The sequence below is a fragment of the Siniperca chuatsi genome, linkage group LG7 (genome assembly GCF_020085105.1).
Source record: "Siniperca chuatsi isolate FFG_IHB_CAS linkage group LG7, ASM2008510v1, whole genome shotgun sequence".
Taxonomy (NCBI): Eukaryota; Metazoa; Chordata; class Actinopteri; order Centrarchiformes; family Sinipercidae; genus Siniperca; species Siniperca chuatsi.
Genome location: NC_058048.1, coordinates 30683803 through 30698927, shown reverse-complemented (window position 1 = coordinate 30698927; position 15125 = coordinate 30683803). Strand labels below are relative to the sequence as shown.

At 46.5% G+C, this 15125-nt stretch overlaps 1 protein-coding gene across 7 annotated transcripts in view; it reads left to right on the top strand.

Moving 5' to 3' along the window:
• Positions 1-15125, top strand: part of plekhg2 (pleckstrin homology domain containing, family G (with RhoGef domain) member 2) — a 100494-nt gene that overhangs the window by 25379 nt on the left and 59990 nt on the right. For 6 of the 7 annotated variants that reach the window (XM_044201544.1, XM_044201542.1, XM_044201541.1 and 3 more), the window contains 2 exons: positions 5829-6358; positions 13279-13379. In XM_044201544.1, coding sequence (XP_044057479.1) covers positions 5879-6358; positions 13279-13379 — 581 coding nt within the window. In that variant the 5' untranslated portion in view covers positions 5829-5878. Of the gene's footprint in view, positions 1-788; positions 937-5828; positions 6359-13278; positions 13380-15125 lie in introns of those variants that run through there. The other variant, XM_044201543.1, reaches the window with a different exon arrangement.

Below are 15125 nucleotides of genomic sequence, written 5' to 3'. Positions count from 1 at the left end.
CACGTGTAATGACAATAAAGTTGGATCTGATTGAATCTAAAAACCTTGCACGACGATGTCACGTTGAGCCAGGTTCAACTAACGTTTTCTGAGTAGAGCTGATGTCAGTCTGAATGCAGCTTTAATTTTAATATCTCGGGTCAAGCGACGTGGAGGATTCATTCACACTGCAGAGGTCTCCCACCAAATCAGCTCTGGTTCTTGAACCGGTTCTAGAGAACCAGCCCGCGGTTCCACCAGTTTTGAGCAGAACCGCTGTAATCGAGGATGTGTGACACATGTGACACGCCCACTTCGCAAAGGAAAACCTGCTGTTTTCGGGTTTCGAACCAATTTATATTTGGTCGAAATGCTCCGAGCGGTTCAAAATTAGGTGCGCGAACCAGAACGGACCCGGTTCCATGCTGGTGGAAAAGGCCTATCTGTGTGTGTGTGTGTGTGTGTGTGTGTGTGTGTACAAGAAAGAAACAGAACAAAATGCACCAAACCACATCCTGTATTTTAAGTCAGGTTTGTTTCACGCTCTCCCTCTCTCACACACACACACACACACACACACACACACACACACTTACATACAGATTTGTACTGTGTTTGTGAGGACCTGCAATTACATTATCCATTAGCCCCGACCTCTGCCCTCAAACAGCAGATGTCCTCACTCAAAAACACCTAAAACTCAAACTGGTCCCCATAAAAATAGAAGTACACACACACACACACACACACACACACACACACACACACACACCGTCGACAACAGGAAATCAAAGGAGTTGAGAAACTGTTTTGTTTCAGTGTGAGTGTGACTGACAGGCTTCAGTCAGTCGGTGAACTGTGTCGTTAATCAGACACTTGAACAGAGAAACAGCATGTCAACTGACTGACACACACACACACACACACACACACACACACTCAGAAACCCTGCGAACTGTAAGTATGTCTCCAGTCTCTGTGTAACTGTAATGCATTTCTGATGCGTTTATAGATCAGCTGGTGATCGGCCTGCTCGGTTTGGGTTCAGGTTTTGTGGCTTTTTGGTGATTCAGCAGGATAACGTTTGAAACTTTTTATCGTTATGAAATTGGATTTACTCACGAGTTACGTGTTTCCACAGTAAAAACTGTTCCATCACAGATATTCGGGACGCTGGGAGCTTGTTTTCCTTTTGTACTGAAGTCTCCTTCTCCCGAGTCGCGTTTCCTGTCAGCTTCACGTGTCCGTCGAGGCGCAGCAGTGCAGCGCAAGGCTTCTGGTGTACGGACTCTAACTCTGTTTATCGTAATAATTCAGCATCAGATTCAATACGTTGATGCTCTCGAACACATTTCTCTTGTGCGGCAGATTCACATGAACAAACAATGATTATCATTAAGAACTGTGTGTGTGTGTGTGTGTGTGTGTGTGTGTGTTTGCATCGAACAGCGGCGACGTGAAATGAATGAATTTGAAAGCAAAACGCTGAATTCAGATCTTGAAACTGCCGATGCTGTTGGCTCTTTCTTTCTTTTTCTCTCTTTAGCCTTCGTGCTACTTCCATCGTTAACTAGCCCTTTTATTTTTTGTTTCTGTGTGTTCATTCGTCCACCACACACACACACACACACACACACACACACACACACACACACACACACACACACACACACACACACACAGTAATATCTGATAGCCTACAGTTTTTATAATCTCTACATCTGTTTCTTTTTGTTGTTTTTCATGTTTCCTTCTCTCTTGCTCAGTTGCTCAGTTTCTGCACAATTTCTCTCTTAGCTGATATGATGACGATGATGATGAGGATGATGATGAGGATGAGGATGTGACGAGGTCGGCGCTCACCCGTGTCAGCACTGTTTATAGCATGAGGATGAAGTCATGGCGGTTTTCGTCTTGGAGCAGAGCCAGGCCTGATAAGAGAGCGAGCCGGGGGAGGGAGGGAGACAGTTCAGCCTCCTTCAGACACCTCCTCACCTAAATGTTCTGTTCACACAGATGAAACGCACCTCCTCTTCTGCCTTCTTAACGTTTAATGATCAAACCAGGAAGCACGAATGAGCCGATTTAAAGTTGGTGGGGAGATTCGTCTCATGTCAGATGGACAGCTTTAAAAACTTCAAGTCCAGTGAACAGACAGTTTCCTGCGGTTTGGAAGAGCTGTCGTTGGTTTCAAAGCTCTTCTGCTGTTAGCTTGATGCTATCGTTTTAGCTGATTCAGTTTTGCGGTCCTTACGCGTTCTGGGGACAGTTTGGTTGAAGATTTGGTATCACCATAGCCGCCAGTTTATCGCAAATCAAGCACGCTGGTTTCATGAAGGAAAAATACTTCTCACTCTACGCGTTCATCAAACGGATTTCACCGTCAGCCTCTCTTTTCTTTATGTCAGCTAGTGTTAGAAGAAGAAAGAGAGTTAATTAGAGACAGGATGTATGAATGAAGCCAGTGAGTTACACACACACACACACACACTGAGCAGCAGCAGTTACAGCCTTATTTAGCCATGGCATTCACACATGCTTCAGTTCTCAGTCGGCAGTATAGCAAACGGGTGAGTCAGTCAGGGTGTGTGTGTGTGTGTGTGTGTGTAAATTCATTACTACATTTGTAAGATTGTTTTATTAGAGCGTTGACTCAGACAGGAAACTCCTGCACTGTGATGGCAGCTGCCTTCTTCTTTTTAATAAATACATATATAATGTATGGAAGGCGTCTCCTCACTGGGAAATATTTTCCTCTGATGACGGGTTCAACGCTGGGATCGGGCTACTCGGTGTCAGTCACGTCTGAAACGTTGCAGCATGGCTGCCGTCGTGTTTACACTGGAAACAATGGTGGCAGAAGCGGCAACCGCTCAGCGTCTGACAGCACGTTATGAAAGTGTCTGCTAACTGGTGGACTGGCTAACGTTAGCTCGTTAACTCCAGTTTGCCAAGAGAGCTGGTCCACAGCGCAGACAGCTGTCAGCACGCATCGCCATGTACGTATATCTGAACCGGTGACGTTGGATTAAAACAGCCGACGGTTGTTGGGTTTGATCTTTCAACGCAGTCCCCTGACATCCAGCAGGCTTTCACAAAATCTGTTGGTGGTTTTCCAAATGAAACATCACCTCTTGATGTGGAACGAAGTACAACAACTCCATAAACCACATTCACCATGTGTACATACCACATGTATGAGGAGGTTAACTGCTCTGCTGTCGGCAGCTGTTAAAGCCATTCCTGAAAGAACCTGCACTGTTGTGAAGCTGAAATATCACCAAAAGGAAACAATGAGGGTCTTATGGGTGCATATAGGAAAATGTTCTCATTTAACACTCTCACTTCGGAAATTCCTCCTGCCAGGAAGTCTGGAATTCAAACGCTAATGAACTTTAAACACTTCTCAGTGCCTCTCTGCCAACAGTCAGGACAGGTGTGTTGTTGTCTGGGTGGAAACTGGAAATGATATGATTAAAGGGTCTCATGAAGTTGTGACGAAGGGAAACGATATAATTACATTTTTAAATATAATTGAATGTGTTTTATGACAGGAGACTTTTCAACCCAGGAGGAAACTGTCAATCAGGATCTTCTCGTGGTCTTTAAAGACACAGTGAGGCTGGCAGGTTTGGTGCCATCACCCCTGTACAGAGACCAAAACCAAAGATGACCACGATGGATAAGAAATAGTTCCACGTGACTCTCTCTAAAACCACAAACTGGGCTTTTTACATTTCTGTTTGTGTACGAATTTAATAAACAAGATATCTGTTAATTAGTGAGCGTTAGGCCCCAAATACACTTCTCATTTCAAGCGTCTCATGTCCCGATAAAGATGCGATTCAAGACATTTCATTCACACTTAGTCGCACTCTGCTGGTCGGATCACAAATCCGATTCCGGTCCAGGAGGAGGAGGAGGGGACGCACCTGAAGCTGAGCATCGGCACTTCAGCTGTTTAGTTACAACAATGACAGTTTAGCAGTGAGCTAACACAAACACGTGGGATCGGATTTATGAACCACGTTTGCTTCATGAACGCAAACACAGAGACAATTTCAAGTGCTTTACATAGAAGAAGAAATGCATTTGAACATAAACACACCAAAAGGGGAAATGAAGTAAACGCACGATCATTTGGAACAGGGAAGTTGTCTTTTTGTGCTTCAGAGAGTTTTAAAGTAAAATGCCTCAGAGCTGATATATATGTATATAGATATATATATATATAATGGAGATGCTTGGATGAGGATGAACAAATCATATTATCACATTTAAAGATGTGTTGCTCATTTCACAAATGCAGTCCACATGCAGCGCTGAGCCGGGGCTGTCTGCGGGACGCTTTGATTGGCAGGTAGGCAGCTGCATGGCGTCTAGTTGGCCGGCAGGTTTTGGGAAACAGTTTAACGGTGCAGGTGTCCGAATGGCAACACACACACATTCACACGTGTTTGTGTGTGTGTGTATAATAAAGCCAGCTGTGCTAGTCAGTCGAACAGCAGTGCAGCAAACACGCTAACACTCTCCATCTGTCTTTATTTAAAGGTGCATCAAAATTTGAATCAGTAAATATTTGCACCGAGAGAGAGAGACGGTCAGCCTGCAGCAGCTGCACAGAGGGAGATCTACCGGACGCATTCGGATCGATCGATCAGTTGATTGACCGGTTCCCTTCGCAGTTAGCATGTCGGCCAAAATGGACGATGAGCGTCAGTTCTTCTTCTTTGTTCTCGTGTGTATGTGGCTGTGGTTGAAGCCAGAGCTGTGCAGTTCTGGATCAAATGAGAAAGGAAAGGAGAGACATAAGTGCATGTACTTTAGCATTTTAGTGAAAATGTACTGTTTATAATGAGCAATATGTAATATAATTAAATGTGCATGTCACAGTTTTCAGTCTGTAATCCGTTAGAGGCGCAGCAGTGTTTGTTGTTCTCGTGATTTGGAGCAGGCCAGGAACACTACGCAGTTAGATCAACTTTCAGTGTGTTCATTCCTCTGTGCTCAACGCGTTGGTTGTCTTTTATGATATTTAAAGTTTGTTTTGTTTTGGTTCATGTTACATGTTGTGTTCCTGCCTGTCCGAGTTTCATGTGTGAATGAACTTGTGCCTTGTTTTAATGTGTGACGTGGAGTTTGTTTGTGGCTGAATAAAACCAAACCAGACGGATATCTTTGACCCGTGCTGCACAGCATCATGGTCCTTTGTGTTTTTCGAGCAGCGGTAGTTTTCTGCTTCGTCGTTTTGTGTTTGGTGACGTTGCAGGTGGTTGCAGGAATTCGTTGCGTTACCTGCAACATTCGGTCTTTGCTTCTGACCGTCACCGCTGTCTCTGACTCCAGAAATGCTCCGAACAAGCAGATGGGGCCCTTTGTTTTGGGGCGAGCACCACGCTCTCCATGCTGGGGGTGGATGCATTTATTCGATGAACACGAGTTTAACTTTTTAACCAAGTGATTTCGAATGCTTTGTACAATGTTGAAATAATTCTGTGATAATTATCTTTGAGCATATCGTCCACCCGTTCCACAGCGTTTGGTTAGTGCGATCGTCCTCACAGCGGTCTGCTTCGTTAGTCTAGTTCGGTGATTGTTTTCTTGACTGGGACAGTTCGGTGAAGTTTCATGCTTACTGAAACAGATAAATCGCCGTGTCCTGGTTGGGTTGTTGTGGTAAAAACGTGTTTTTTAACGGCATCGTGGGACTGACGCAGTCTGCTGTGATGGGACAAACTGCACTGAAAGAAACCACTTCCTTTAAGTTTCTGCTGATTTCTGATTGGTTTCTGTTGCTTTTTAATGGAACTTTTGTGATGTTTTTTCTCTTTGTCCCTGTCTCTCTCCAGCCGCCAAGCGTCCCTCCTCAGTCTCGTCTCTGAGTGGGATTGTGGGTAGGATGATGTCGTCCGGCGAGCGAGGAGCCTCGTCCTCCTCCTGCACCTCCGTCAACACCGTCTGCTCGGATGGGGAGCGTCCCGCCTCCCTCTCCCTCTCCTCCTCTGCATCCTCAGTCTCCCTGCAAGACACTTCCCACTCCTCTTCCTCCTCCTCCTCTTCCTCTCTGCCGTACGGCGCCGTGCCGACCTACAACGCCTCTTTGTCGTCGTCCTCCACACCGAAGAGGAATGGCTCGGACATCAGCCTGGACCTCACTCCCCTCGTCACGCCACACGGAGGGGGAGTTCCTGGAGGAGGTGGGGTCTGTGTCGCCAAGGCAACAGCTGGAGGTCACCCCCCTACTGAAGATGTAGCCAATCCGGTGGCGGCGGTGGCGGCAGCGGCCACGCCCAGACAGCTTTCCCGGCTGGAGCGAGTCGTTCTGGAGATCGTGGAGACCGAACAAGCCTACGTCAGAGATCTGAAGAGCATCGTGGAGGTAAGACCCAGAGCTGCACCCGATCATCGCCGATCTGCTGACATTTCTAACATGCACAGGGCAGTCGGGACCACACACACAGGGCTGCTGGCTGAGTGGCTGCCACGGTAACCAAACCACGGTTTCATATTTTGAGGTCGGCCAGTGACGATGCTGCTGTACTGTACACAGCTGTGTGCGTGTGTTTGGGAGGAGCTGGCTGTAGCCTAGATTTACTGGCCAGGTGTGAATGCCTCTGGGCCATTTTACCTGCAGCTGGCCTCCCCACACACACACACACACACACACACACACACACCGACCTCCGCCTACTATTGCCATATAGACTGACAAACATGTTCAGCATTGACTCAGGTTTTTAGAAACTCTAGGCACATTTTACAGCGTATAAATAACATTAAAATATCAAACCTGTCACTCAGAAAAGAAACGTCTCCTCAGTTGATCTGCCAGTCTCTGCCTCCTCCTCTTCCTCTTCCTCTTCTTGTCTATTAAATTCATTTCTTCTGGCTGAAATGTCACTTTCCTGACGTTCTGTTTGCAGTTTCTTTCTCTTTTGTCTTTTTATTTAAGCTGTGTGTGTTGTTTGCTACGTGTTTTATCTGACAGAAGAAGAAGAAGAAGAAGGCATACTTTATTAGTTCCTTGAGGGGAAATTCAGTTTTTTCACTCTGTTGTTATATCTTCACACACACACACAGCCTGAAATACACACATGCACAAACGGGACCTATACATTCATGTGTGGAGAGAGCGAGGGGGCCGCCTCCCCGTCAGCTGCCCCGGGCGGATGGGGGTTTGGTACCTTGCTCAAGGGCCCCTCGGCTGGCACCTCTCCAGGTACCAGTCCACACTTGGTCCAAGCAGCTTGAACCGGCGACCCTCTGGCTCCCCAGCCAGGCCCCGACAGTCTGAGCTACAGATAACAGGAATCATAAAAAGGCAGCGAGCTGATGACTAAACATTAATCTTCATTTTCATACTGAATTATTCCAAGTACAAAAACAGCTCTTTACATGTCGTTATTTATGTATTTGTAACGATGCCAGCGGCGTCGCTCCGCGGAGCCGGGACGGTGTTTTGCCCTGTTGCACTACGCCTTCGTCGGGTAAAAAAAGGAACTTCTTTAAAGGGAGTTTTGAATGAAAAATATTCGACTTTTTGTGAGAATTTGCTGACTTGGTTGTTTGTGTGTCATCCATCATTGGTCCAGGTGCACCAGGAGTCCGCCAGCCACTGTGTGTGTGTGTGTGTGTGTGTGTGTGTGTGTGTGCGTGTGTGTGTGTGTGTGTGTGTGTGTGTGTGTGTTTGCCTCCATCTGTCCGACTGGAGTGTGAAACATCCTTTTGAAGTAAAAGAGATCATTTACTGCTGCTTTCATCTTCTGCCATGACACGCACACACACACACACACACACACGCACGCGCACACACACACACACACACGCGCGCGCACACACACACACACACACACGCGCGCGCGCTCGTGGCTCGGCTGTCGTCGGGTTAATCAGCTGTCTGTCACTTTCTTCTCTCTGACCTTCCACAGAGGACGAACCTGCAGCTCTCTCTCTCATCGCCACATCTTTCTTCTTCGTTGGTTAATCCCTCCCGACTCCCCTCTGTTGTCATCCACACGCAGAGGTCGCTGTCAGAATCACACAGCTGGCATCATCCTGCTGCCGTCACTACAGCGGCGTCTTAGCGGACCGTTGGTTTTCAAGTTTCGTTATATGAGAAACGCAGCTGCGTGCCGCCATTTTTAACTTCTAACTTCAGTCTTTTTTCTCAGCAACAGTGACACAGTGAGGAATCAGCGCAACAATCCCATAATTCCTCTCTCCTGATGGAAAGGAGGTCTGATAGCTGATAGGTGTGTGTGTGTGTGTGTGTGTGTGTGTGTGCTGTCCTGTAATGTAAGCCTTCATTCCTGCTGCTCTCTGTATTTGAGGTTTTGCTGAAGTCTGCTTTTGATTGAGGCTACATGATGTCACGCTCGCTGGGAATCTGAACCAACTACCATAATAGGACTGTGTGTGTGTGTGTGTGTGTGTGTGTGTGTGTGTGTGTGTGTGCTTGAGAACAATAACCATTCAGACACACAGAAAAGGGAAAAGAGTGAAAGCAGCCCCTCTCTGTCACTGACCAGCTCTTACAAACTCATTTTTCTATAAACTTTTGAACAAAGATTCCTCATAAGTGCGCGTTCCTGCCAGCAGGCTGAGGTCACTCCACCTGGTTCAACTCTTTTTTATTCATTTTTACCAATAAAAGCCTGTTTTCTCCGGTCTTCTGCCTCATTTCAACAACTTTCTGGGAAATTGCTGAAATAAGTGGAACTAAATTAGAAATAAGTGGAATAATTTCTTCTGGTTGAGAGATTTCTTTTGTAGTTTTGTGAGAGAGAGAACTCAGTTGTGGAGTGAACATGAGACGTTTGGTGCAGCGGGGATCCGGCTGTTGACCTGAAGCCAAGTGGGACAGGAAACCGAGGGGGGGGGGAGGCGGAGAAACAGAAAGATGGGGGAGAAACAGATGACGGGGGAAAGAGGAGAAGGCAAGATGGGGAAGAAGAAGCAGAGAAAAGGTGGGGGATCAACGCTGGGATTAAAGGGCGACTGGGGGAAAGTAGAAAAACAGCGAGGGGTGAAAAATGTTAACGGGAAAGAAACAAGATTACAGGAGGAACAAGCAATGGAGAAAGAAAGAGAAAAGGACAAGACGACAGAGAAGAATGTGAAGGGAAGGAGGAGGAGGAGGAGGAGGAGGAGGAGGAGGAGGAGGAGGTGAATTCTGGGTCGCAGGGAAGATTTGGGGAACGAGAAGGGAGGTGGGAGGAAGCAGGGATGAAGGACGAGGATTAAACAAAGCCAGCTTCTACAGCTGTTGGAGTTCTTCCTTTCTGTAGTCTGCAGCAGATGCAACAGTTTCTCTCTGCTCACACACACACACACACACACACACACACACACACACACACACACACACACACACTAATACGTTGGCTAACCACATCAACGCAAAACTCCAACGAGTACATCTGTCGTGCAAAAACTGTCGTGAGGTTATTTAACAGTCTTTGAGGTGGCGAGAAGAACCGAACGCCGTGCCAGCGTCACTCGTTTTCAGCCTCTTCCAGTTTCCCGACAAGCTCCGCCTCTCGCTCGCGTGAAGAACGCACTTTCAGTCACGAAGGAGGGAATAGTGTGACAGACACGGAGAGCGTGGTTCACGTCCCGTCTCCCGCAGACTTGAACCAGGTAGATTTAGAGAAACTGCCGCGTCGCCCTTATTATAGTGCCTAATGCCGACAGAACGCAGTCCAGAGGTCTTTCTGTGGGCTGACTCAGCGTTTAATGAACAGCTCCTCGCTGCCACCGTGCACTGAGATCTGGAACAGTCTGTGTATCGGGACCAGAAGTCCGCCCCCCCTTTGCATTTCGATGTAGACGCTGTGAGACATCGCTGTAAACTGTCTGTTTATTGTTTGGATGTGTATTAAAATTAGATTCTGAAGGCCAGTCTGGTTGGTGGTTGTTAAGGCGAGTCGTCTCCACCTCCTACCTGGTTACGATACTGGATGCTGATTGGTTGTTATGTAAATATCTGATTGCCTTGCTAGGTGCAGTGCCAGTCCGCTTTAGGGCTATCAGCTGTGTGTTTCTGTGCTGCACAGCTGGGACGCTGATGAAGGCCGGAGTCTTCCTGTCTCCTGTTAATAAAGTTCTCGTCATGGAGTCAGACAGACAGAAAATGCTCACGTCAGTTGAACGGCGATGAGAAACATCCAGTTTCACCGTTCCGTGGCGGATGGACGGACAACAAACCATGTGAATGTGTCTTTTTCGTGCCTAAATCTTCAGATCGGCAGACACACTGTGAGTAACGTTTTGGAACGGCGACTTTTAACAGTTCTGTGTGTCGCCGAGTGATGACGTCGTCCTCATGTAGGAAGACAAACAACATATTTAGTCTTACCGTTTGAAGGACTTACCCATTCACACAGACAAAGCATACGTTTGTTTTGCGCCCACCAGTCGTTCTTTACAGATTTGAAAGAGAAATGCCCACTTCCAAACAAAGACCTCACTCTCCTTTATTCCTCCCCTCTTTTCTAAAGTCTTTCTCTATCTTTGATTCATTGTGTTTTCACTTTCCGTGTCTTGTTTCCGTTCTTCTCGGCTTCTCTCCTTAATTTTTTCAAGTTTGTTTTAACAAAACCTTTCCTGAGCAGTCTGTTGCATCTCTTCCTCATTCCTCCTGTCTTCTTCTTCTCTTCATCTTCCCATCGAGCGCTCTCATTTTTCACTCATTTCTCTCACTCTGTCACTCCCTCTCTCTTCCTCCATGCCCTCCAGCATGTGTGTGTGTGTGTGTGTGTGTGTTTCCTGTTGCCTTTTAAAGGTGATGAATGTGGCCAAGGCCTCTCATTATATGCCTCATTATTACACACACACACACACACACACACACACACACACACACACACACACACACAACACAATAAATAGGATGAAGAGCAAACACACCATGAGACGCAGCACATTTTGTGACCAATCAGAAAGCTTCAGGACGAGCTGCAGACTGGAAACACGACAGGGCCGGATTCTTTTTATAGATTATTAGATTATAGTCAAATCAAATGATTTTCATTTTGGTAACCCTGCAGAGAGACGTCATGGATCCCAGTTTGGGAACTTGGACTAAAGCTGGTGAGCTGACCTCAGCTTCTCACAGATTATTTTCTGTTTCGCCAAATTTCTCTTCCTCCTTGGACCAATTTCTGTCTCTTTTTGGCCTCATGTTCTGCCTTCGTCTGGCAGGTTTTCTGTCGGTCTGTGTGTTTCAGGCTGCAGGCTTCTGTTTGGGTCAGTCTGTCAGTGTGTGTTTGCTGATGTGTTACCAATAAAGCTGTGTGATGGTGTGACAGTTCTTTGTGGTTTCTGGACTTTATAAAAACCCTCTCTCTGCTATTATCTCATCTCTCTCCCCCCCTCCCCCGCCCCAGTGTCTCTCGTAATCTAATTACTAGCTACTACAGGAAATGACCTCATTTGGACTGACAGGATTGGATGAGGGATTTTAGTTTGTTAAAGTTTCCATTACAGCATGACTGACGCACTACACACACAGCGTGCAGTGTTTGTGTGTACAGTGATTAAATGTTGCAGCTTCAGTCTTTAATTATTAATTAGCACCTACGGTTGTCTAATAACAGCCTAATAGACACTCATATCACATCAGCGTCCTCTTTAACCCTTTAAAAACCGCAGCCAGGAGCGTCCAGGCCCTTCAGGAGCGACCGGAGAGGGTGTAAAGCATCTGCAGATGATTTCAGCTGTTTATGATGTTACTTTAGAAAACAACGAGGGCCACATATAAAAACGTGTTCCCATTATTACTGTCTATTGACCATATATATGAATGTCTTTATCTTATCTTTTTTGTTAGTTTATTAAAAAGGGTTGCATTCAGTTAGTCATATCAGGGAACATTTATGTAATGTAATGTAATCCTTCGTACACGACAGACTTGAATGTAAATATCCAGAGGAACTGTGGGCTGCAGATTTGCTCAAAGTGAAGCACAGATCCATTACTGCTGGATCTCACTGTGGCTCCGTTCAGTTTGTTAGAGCTTCAGCTGTGCCTCGGCATGAAGACAGTCACTTAACTGTAAGTTGTTAAAACCGCTCACAGCGGTGCACATGTCGCTGTAACTACAGGGGACGTTGCTTCTGAAGTAACTGCACGATTCAGTCCAATAAAGTCGGACTGTTTCACTGCGTTACTTGAAACTGTTCATGCATACCTAACATTCAGTCCACACAGTGGTTTTTGTCCACCATGCACTCAGATACTAAGAAAAAAAATACAGAAAAGAGCTCTAAAGTGTTTTAAAAGCACAAACCTGAAAAAGATTGGCCATGACACGCTTGCTGTCTGAAGATATAAATAATGAACAGAGGCGCCTGCTGTGTGAAATGACTCTGTGCACAATAGCAGCGCAGACTGGAGATGCAACATATCTGTTCCTGCTGCTGATGGCTACAAGTATGGATCTGAAGAAAAAAAAACAGAATCGGAAATGTTTATTGTGATGTGCATCTTGATCTGCGCTACATTCAAATATCAGCCGGTCAAAGTCAAAGCCTGCTCCTCTCTCAGCATCTGTCAGTCATCATGAAAAGCTGTCCTCAGTGTCTGTAAAGACTTCTCTGCTCCTTATTAACTTCCTGTTTTTCTCATTTGTTGTTTCCTGTTTGACTTCCTGTCTGGTGCCAGCCTCAGCCCAGAGTCTCAGCTCAGAGCGCAGGTGGTTTCCTGTTCGCACTGTTAGCTTTGACGTGATATACAGTATGTTCTGGTAGGTGAGGAGAGGCCGGATGCTGTGTCTGAAGTTACCACCTAAATGTGAAAACGTCCTAAAACAAATGTAGAATCAAGGCAGGTGTACTAAAAAACTTTTTCATCGTGCAGTACGCGGAAAAAGTTCCAGAGCCTTCATTAAATAATAAATAATGAATTAATAAAGCCATAATGGTGCAGTCTTGATAAAACTTTGAGTATGCTCGCGTTAGCAGTTGTAGCAGCATATTTATCAACCAGCGTGCATGTTGGCTGCGGCACGCGTCGAAGCTTGGATCTCTGCATCTAAGCAGAAACACACACACTCTCAAGTCTAATTAGTGAAACACCACACACCTGCGGGAGCTGCAGAGTCTCGTGAAAGCAGAAAGGTGTGTTGACTCAACGATCTTCAGAGTTTTGGTGACGTACGGAGCGAATCATACAGCACACGGTAACGTTTTTCATCAGTGTCCCTCACAAACCGAAGTGAGTCTCTCGCTTAAAGCTTTAAGATGAAAACCCTCATTTCAGCTCTGATGTCTCACGTCATGTCTCTCTCTGCGTCTGCAGGATTATCTCGGCTGCATCATCGACTGCGGCGCTCTGCCGCTGAAGCCGGAGCAGGTCAGCACTCTGTTCTGCAACATAGAGGACATCTACGAGTTCAACAGGTAACTCGCACACATACACATTCTGACACACAGCAAACACCGAAGAGCCTGCGAGTGTTTACGCAGGAAACATGTCCAGTCGTGTGCAGGGACATACGGACCCGTGTGGACATGAGCACATGATGATACTAGGGCTGGAACATTTTGGGAATGTAGTGATGACTGAGCACGGGCCCTCTGTTCAGGAACCTTCGCTCCAGTTCACTGCGTCAAACCCTTCACTTGTGTTTGTAGTTCAGTTCTAAGCTAACCGAAGGTCGCTGTCAAGATGCAGCTTTTCTATTTGACCAATTTAAGTGAGAGATGTGGACAGTCTTCTGCCTGTACGGGAATAATGAAATGAAAATGGTCTCTACTGACCACCGCGACGGAGAAAGCCGCTGCGCTGAAGCCGTCGTTTTCCACAGCGCTGCACGGACACAGGTCTCCGACATGAACCAGACGGATCAGAGTTGTAAAGTGCTACAGTGTGTGTGTCGGGCGATCATCTTGTTTGCTAGTGCTGCGTTTCGCCAACGTTACCCCTAAGATTCCCGTCGCGCGGAGCCTCGCGGCTGCAGGGATGTGGAAGGTATAACGTGGACCTTTCCATGTAATTCACGGACCAATGAGGATCCAGAAGTGCACATCAGAAGAAGATTTCCGAACAGTCTGAGCCGTTTCGGATCCAGTCTGGGACGGACGTTAGTGACGCTGGGTCCGAGGCGCTGCCACAGTGGCTTTAGCGTTTCATCACGGTGTCGGCTTGCTGCGGACGGGAAGTGCGTGTTTTGAAACTTTTCATTTAACTGTAAAAAACTGCTCCACGGCTTTTTGGTGGATTTGAATGTGGAAAACATCTTGTGGGTGAAACGTTTTGGCTGCGAGTCTCACGAACACAGGCCGAGAGATAAGCCGGTAGCTGAGATGCGGGGAGGCAGAAACGAACTTAGCAAGGCACTGATGCTGCCAGGGCTGCGGGTTTGATTCCCACCGGGACGATTCCACGATAAAAAAAGTGCTCTGTCGGGGTTTTTTTTTGGGGATGAAAGCGAGCAGCAGCTGTTGAGCTCATGTGACCGAACCAGATTCTTCAGGATTTCCAGAGCAGGAATGCTGAGTGCTATTCCACCCTGCCTCACACGCCCAGAGAGCGAGCGAGTGCCTGTTTCTGTGTCACGCTCGTTTGGGCGAGCAGCCGTCCCTCCTGGTATGCTCACATGCAGCCAAACAGCCTGGCTCTCCGCTGCAATGCATTGTGTTGGTTTTTTTTTTTTTTTTTTTACAGACGGCAGTCCAGATTCTGCACATCGGTTTGGAAAAGAGAGCGTGTTATTTTGAATGGGATTAGACGTTTCAACAATCACACACAGCAGATAAAGACACCCCCCCCACCCCTGCTTTTTTTTGGTTTTACAGTTTTCATCATGTTTTTCATCGGTTTTGTCTGTTAGCAGGATATCTCAACTAATTACTCAACCAATGAAACTTGCAAAGTGTGGGCATGAGGCGAGAAAAAGGCGATTCAGGTGCATGAAACTCCGCAGGCTTTATGTTTTGGTCATAACTCTGCATGAGCACTGTGAAGGGCGGAGTGTTTTCCTTGGATTCCTCAGTTTATCGGTACAGGCTCCGCCTACAGAGGTCCTGCAACCTTTTACATTTTCAGCAAAGTTTTTCTTTTTTCTTTTAGCGCTTCTCCTACAAACGTTTTCATAAAGTCGAATATAAACACAAAAACAAAAGCATGAATGAATAAAACGCTCA